The sequence below is a fragment of the Amphibalanus amphitrite genome, unplaced genomic scaffold (genome assembly GCF_019059575.1).
Source record: "Amphibalanus amphitrite isolate SeventyFive unplaced genomic scaffold, NRLGWU_Aamphi_draft 000268F_arrow, whole genome shotgun sequence".
Taxonomy (NCBI): Eukaryota; Metazoa; Arthropoda; class Thecostraca; order Balanomorpha; family Balanidae; genus Amphibalanus; species Amphibalanus amphitrite.
The window spans coordinates 104071-110858 of NW_024881763.1; the positions used below are offsets into that span (position 1 = coordinate 104071).

At 55.5% G+C, this 6788-nt stretch overlaps 1 protein-coding gene across 6 annotated transcripts in view; it reads left to right on the plus strand.

Moving 5' to 3' along the window:
- The window catches only part of LOC122386963 (dihydropteridine reductase-like), a 41372-nt gene extending 34715 nt beyond the window's left edge, over positions 1-6657 (plus strand). For all 6 annotated transcript variants that reach the window (XM_043376719.1, XM_043376718.1, XM_043376716.1 and 3 more), the window contains 4 exons: positions 2345-2534; positions 2803-2943; positions 3389-3581; positions 5460-6657. In XM_043376719.1, the coding sequence (XP_043232654.1) occupies positions 2345-2534; positions 2803-2943; positions 3389-3581; positions 5460-5562 (627 nt within the window). In that variant the 3' untranslated portion in view covers positions 5563-6657. The remainder of the gene's footprint in view (positions 1-2344; positions 2535-2802; positions 2944-3388; positions 3582-5459) is intronic.
- The last annotated feature ends 131 nt before the right edge of the window (positions 6658-6788 follow it).

The window sequence follows — 6788 nt, forward strand, 5'->3', positions numbered from 1 at the left end:
ATCGTGAGTGTTACAAGCGGCTCAATCGTGAGACTAGAGCATCTATTCGCCGTGATAGTCGGGATGACATCCATCGCCGCATCGTAGAGGCCGGCCGGGGCAGCATGTGGCGCTGTCTCAAGTCAGTGATAGGTGCAGGGAAGAGTACAACGTCCGCTGTGCCCACGGTAGACTGTGATGTACTGAACAGTCACTTTGTCAACGTTGGACCTGCTACTGCCGCAACTGTGTCTCCGCCCAGTCGTTCAGTGCCAGTGCTTTTGCCACGAGTGCTCACCTGTTCATTTAATGTCAGCCCTGTCACGCTCGATTCTCTCATGTGTACTTTGGCGAGTCTAAACCCGTCTAGGTCCAGTGGCACAGATGGTATCAGTGTCTATCTGTATCAGAAGTGTTTTTATGGCATTGGACACATTCTCCTCCACTTAGTTAACTCTAGTCTGGTCTCTGGCTGCGTACCACAACCATGGAAACATGGACTGGTCACGCCACTACCTAAAACAGCGGACTTGTCTGATGTAACCAAATTTAGGCCAATCACCGTGGTACCTAGCATCTCAAAGATAGTGGAACGTATTGTGCACCAGCAGTTGAGTGAATATTTTGAAAATCACGAGCTATGGTCTTCAACCCAGCATGGCTACCGGAGACTGCATTCCACCGAAACTGCTCTTGCGGTTTTATCGGATTTTATATTATCTGCCATGGACAACTCTGAAGTTGTACTTGTCGTATTGTGTGATTTGTCAAAAGGGTTTGACGTTGTCAACCATGAACTTCTGTTATCCAAACTCAGACTTTACAATGTGGACACTGCTTGGTTCGAGTCTTACCTTGCTAACCACACCCAGCAAGTGCAATACCGCACTACGAATGGACAGCTGGTTCGATCGAAGTCACTACCAATTCCGATGGGCGTTTTTCAGGGTACAGCGCTCGGACCGATCATGTTTTCCATTTTTTGCAACGATTTGTCTTTGCACGCTCCTGGTGCAACAATACTGCAATATGCTGACGACGTACAGATAGCTGTAAAAGGTAGAAAAGATCAGCTGGATGAGATGATCTCAACTATGGAGAAACAAATTGCAGCACTGGCCGATTGGTTTGGCTCAAACGGCATGAAAATTAACCAGGCAAAAACTCAACTCATGGTACATGGTACCAAGGGTATGTTGAAAAACATTCAGCCGATCCAAATTAGATTTGGCACGTCGATCATTTCTGAGAGTGACAGTGTCAGAAACCTAGGTCTCACCATGGATCGGTATCTCACATTTGAGGACCACATTACTCAGCTGGTAGCGAAGTGCACTGGGCTTTTAATCTCGCTATCACATTCCAAACATGTCTTACCGTCCTGGACTGTCGCTTATGTTGTAAACGCGCTCGTAGTCAGCTCCATCCGGTACTGTGTCGCCATCTATGGGTCTTGTAGCAAAACTCAGCTGAACCGCATCCAGAAGCTCCTTAACTTTTGTGCTAGAGTTATTAGTGGCCGGCGTAAATTCCAACATATCTCCGATGTACTACAACAGCTCAAGTGGCTGCCTGCGGTGCAGCTTGTGAGGTATCACAGACTGTGTTTGGTCAAAACTGCCCTAGAGACTGGCCTGCCGTCCGACATAGCAGCAATGTTTTCGCATGTCAATACTCAGTACCAGACCCGCCAGACTGGCCTTCTTCAAAACCACAGAGTCAGGACATGCTCTGGTGCACGGATGTTAGCACAATGTAGCAGCGCATTCAACCAGCTGCCTCCTGATTTACGGTGTCTTAGCGGAAACGCCTTCAAGCGTAACCTCAAGAAGCTACTGCTCATTGAGGCTTGGCCAGATGATTGAAAGGTGAAGGTATGCGGTGTTTTATATATGTATGAGTGTTGGTTGACTGTCTTGGCGAGTGATTTTACCTCTCATTCATTTTATTTTTATCTCATGTGTCTTATGCATTGTAATTGACTCGGGTGCGTAAAAACCATCTTATACCTAGTGGATGTGCCTTCAAATATATTACGATTACGATTACGACCCCGATCCGTACTCCGACCCAGTACCCCGACCCCGATCCGTACTCCTACCCCGACCCCGATCCGTACTCGGACCCAGTACCCCGACCCCGATCCGTACTCGGACCCAGTACCCCGACCCCGATCCGTACTCGGACCCAGTACCCCGACCCTGATCCGTACTCCGACCCAGTACCCCGACCCCGATCCGTACTCTGACCCAGTACCCCGGTCCTGATCCGTGCCACTGCCTGACTGACCTGTCGCACCATTGCCCTCACCCGGTGACCCGCAACTGACCTCACCTCCCCACTGACCGGCGCTCTGTGTGTCCAGTGGGTGGGCAGCGTGGACCTGGCGCCCAACGAGGAGGCCGACGTGAACGTGCTGGTGCGCCCGGCCGACTCGTGGGAGGAGCAGCTGGCCGCCGTTCTCGAAGGCGTCGAGGGCGCGCTGGCCGGAGAGAAGCTGGACGCCATCTTCTGCGTGGCCGGCGGCTGGGCCGGCGGCAGCGCTAAGGCCAAGGGTGAGCGGCGCTGGGCTGGGCGGGCGGGCCGGTCGGCTGTACGGTCCGGCCACCCGCACCGGGACAGTGATGCTTCCTGTAGGTGGTGTAGTTTTACATTGCCACTCACCAAGCCAATAGATGCTCTTGATGCGGTTGAATTCCTGTTGGACCGTATCGTAGAGGCAGTATTCTGTGGATTCTGTGTCCGCTGCCAGTGCCGGTGGCTCGGTCACCGGGACGCGGCCGTGACTGACCAACCCCCTTCCCCCCTCCTCGTCGATCGCAGCCATGGTCAAGAACTGCGACCTGATGTGGAAGCAGAGCGTCTGGAGCTCGGCCATCTCTGCGCACCTGGCGTCGCGCGTGCTGCGGGAGGGCGGCCTGCTGCAGCTGACCGGCGCGCAGCCGGCCCTGGGCCCCACGCCAGGTGGGTGGGTGGGACCGTCATAGCCGGGTGGGTGGGTGGAACCGTCACAGCCTACCGTCACAGTCAGGTGGGTGGGACCCGTCATATTCGGCTCCAGTCTGCTGATAAGCCAGCTCGGCCAGCGAGTATGGGCCTGTATTCCCCTGAGAACGACCGGGGTAGCTGGATTCTAAGCCACAGACTGGTGATTGGTAGAATGTGTAGAGAATATAACCCCGGAGCGTTTAACCGGCTGCAATACTGGGGATTGCTGAACGGGGTCTACTCTTGTCCGAGGGAAAGCGATCTGGCGTTCGGTGGAATGATTGACCCCTCACCGGCGGCAGTTCCGTGTGCTGCCCCCCCCCCCCCCCGCTGACCGGCGGCAGCTCGGCGTGCCGCCCCCCCCCCCCCGACTTGCGGTAGTCCCGTCGTGTGCTGCCCGCTGACCGGCCGCTCGCCACAGGTATGATGGGCTACGGCATGGCCAAGGCAGCGGTACACCAGCTGGTGCGCTCGCTGGGCGCCGAGGAGAGCGGCCTGCCGCCGCAAGTCACCGCGCTGGCCATCCTGCCCGTCACTCTGGACACGCCCATGAACCGCAAGTTCATGCCGGACGCCGACCACACCACCTGGACTCCGATGGAGTATGTGGCCGGGTGAGTTAGTTATCCGCCGACCACACCATTCGGACTGCCATGGAGTATGTGACCGGGTGAGTTAGTTATCCGCCGACCACACCATTTGGACTGCCATGGAGTATGTGGCCCGGTGAGTTAGTTATCCGCCGACCACACCATTTGGACTGCCATGGAGTATGTGGCCGGGTGAGTTAGTTATCCGCCGACCACACCATTTGGACTGCCATGGAGTATGTGGCCCGGTGAGTTAGTTATCCGCCGACCACACCACCTGGACTGCCATGGAGTATGTGGCTGGGTGAGTTAGTTATCCGCCGACCACACCACCTGGACCCCGATGGAGTATGTGGCCGGGTGAGTTAGTTATCCGCCGACCACACCACCTGGACCCCGATGGAGTATGTGGCCGGGTGAGTTAGCTATCCGCCGACCACACCACCTGGACTGCCATGGTCCATGGAGTATGTGGCTGGGTGAGTTAGTTATCCGCCGACCACACCACCTGGACCCCGATGGAGTATGTGGCCGGGTGAGTTAGTTATCCGCCGACCACACCATTTGGTCTGCCATGGAGTAGGTATGTGGTCGGGTGAGTTAGTTGTCCGCCGACCACACCACCTGGACCCCGATGGAGTATGTGGCCGGGTGAGTTAGTTATCCGCCGACCACACCACCTGGACTGCGATGGAGTATGTGGCCGGGTGAGTTAGCTATCCGCCGACCACACCACCTGGACTCCGATGGAGTATGTGGCCGGGTGAGTTAGTTATCCGCCGACCACACCACCTGGTCCCCGATGGAGTATGTGGCCGGGTGAGTTAGTTATCCGCCGACCATACCACTTGGACACCGATGGAGTATGTGGCCGGGTGAGTTAGTTATCCGCCGACCACACCACCTGGACCCCGATGGAATATGTGGCCGGGTGAGTTAGTTATCCGCCGAACACACCACCTGGAGTCCGATGGAGTATGTGGCCGGGTGAGTTAGTTATCCGCCGACCACACCATTTGGACTGCCATGGAGTATGTGGCCGGGTGAGTTAGTTATCCGCCAAACATACCACCTGGAGTCCGATGGAGTATGTGGCCGGGTGAGTTAGTTATCCGCCGACCACACCATTTGGACTCCGATGGAGTATGTGGCCGGGTGAGTTAGTTATCCGCCAAACATACCACCTGCAGTCCGATGGAGTATGTGGCCGGGTGAGTTAGTTATCCGCCGACCACACCATTTGGACTGCCATGGAGTATGTGGCCGGGTGAGTTAGTTATCCGCCAAACATACCACCTGCAGTCCGATGGAGTATGTGGCCGGGTGAGTTAGACCACACCACCTGGGCTCCGATGGAGTATGTGGCCGGGTGAGTTAGTTATCCGCCGAACACACCACCTGGAGTCCGATGGAGTATGTGGCCGGGTGAGTTAGTTATCCGCCCAACACACCACCTGGAGTCCGATGGAGTATGTGGCCGGGTGAGTTAGTTATCCGCCCAACACACCACCTGGACTGCCATGGAGTATGTGGCCGGGTGAGTTCTCTGTCTATGTAGTCGGTGTTATGGTGAGTTCTCAGTCTATGTAGTCGGTACTCGGTGTTATGGTGAGTTCTCTGTCTATGTAGTCTGTGTTATGGTGAGTTCTCAGTCTTGTAGTTAGCGTGGGGAGATGAGGAAGTAACTAATTACAGTCAGTGAGTTCTCTTCTGATGCTGATGTAGCCAATTAGTTGTGACCGATAGCCGATATTTGTCTATTCTCCTGTCTGTTGGTATGCTACCTCTCTATGTATTTCCCGGTCTGTTGGGGAGCTCCCCCTCTGTTCCCGGTCTGTTGGTGAGCTCCCTGTTTCCATCCGCGGCGTTTCGCTGACGCCCGCCGGCGCGGCTCGTCGGCAGGCTGTTCGGGAAGTGGGCCGAGGGCGACGAGCGGCCCAAGACCGGCAGTCTGGTGCAGCTCATTACCAAGGATAGCAAGACCGAGCTGGTCAACGCCGACTGAGCCGGCTCCGGACGGCTGCGGACGGCGGCGCGGTCCGGCGGGGAGCGTCCCGTGCTGCCGGCAGGATAACCCCCTCCCCCCTCCCCTCTGTGGTGTGGTCTCTACCCTCGCGACTTTTGGGAGCTGTGGTCTGTCTTACTCTGATTTTTCGGTTTGGTGATTTTTGGTGCAGCGGCTGAAGCAGAGCATTCCGATGGTGCGCTGTGGGTTCGAAGGTTGTGAGTCGGGCAGCTATCCGTGCCAGTATGTCGTCGGTCAGTACGGAACGGCAGCCCGCCACGCGGCTGCTCAGCAGCGCCCCTGGTTTGCCATAGACGGCGTCTCGCCTCAGCGTCCATAGCACAATTCTCTGGGTTCTCGGTCTATCGAAACCTCCCTAACAATTTAGCTACAAAGTACGCACCACCAGTCGCTTCACTCGCGCACCACTGTCAAACCCGGCCAGATTTGAGTATTCGGAATATTTTGAGTTGAGGTGGTTGTTTATTCGATTGTAATGAATTCAGCTCGTCTCCGAAGTCAGAGCGTTATGTGCAATATTCGTGCTGAGTATGTATCCGCCTAACTGGGGTGTTCTGTGTCGTGGGACCGCCGCCTGGCCGGTGTTTCGGTGTTGTGGCCCTGCCGATTGTTTGCACTGCCGCCGGTTACCTGGGTTTGAGGAGGTGAGCGACACATTTATTTAGACCTCGATAGTGTGCCGGACGCGCCGGTGATCTGTACGGGCTCCGGCGGCCGGCCCCCGAAATTCACCGTCTACAAAAGTGTGCCAAATAGCACGTGCACGGCCAAATCTATCGCTGTACGAAGCTCCTGGTGGAGGTTTTGTTTTCCCGCTCGCTGCCCAGGTGGCAGTGCCCACGAATACTCATGGTCTTGCCAGTCTCGTGCCAATGTGCGTGTGCGTGTCTGTGTGTGCCTTCTCGAGGGACCAAGAATGTCGGAGGCGTGAAACTGAGATACCAGTCTTGTATAGGACTAGCACTAACCAATCTATGTAATTTTTGTGGTATTAGATTCGGGTACTGTTTGATCGTGCATGTTGTAATTTGCTACTCATTTGTTTTATGAGGAAATAAATGTTGGTGCAATCAACTTGCCGTCCTTTTGCCTCCCAATTTCAGCGTCGCATGCTACTGCAAAAGTCTACATTATTGCCTTAGGTGCGTAGTTACAGTCGAGTGCAGGTGATCGGTCCGCCACACAGTCTGACGGAGTTGGTGATG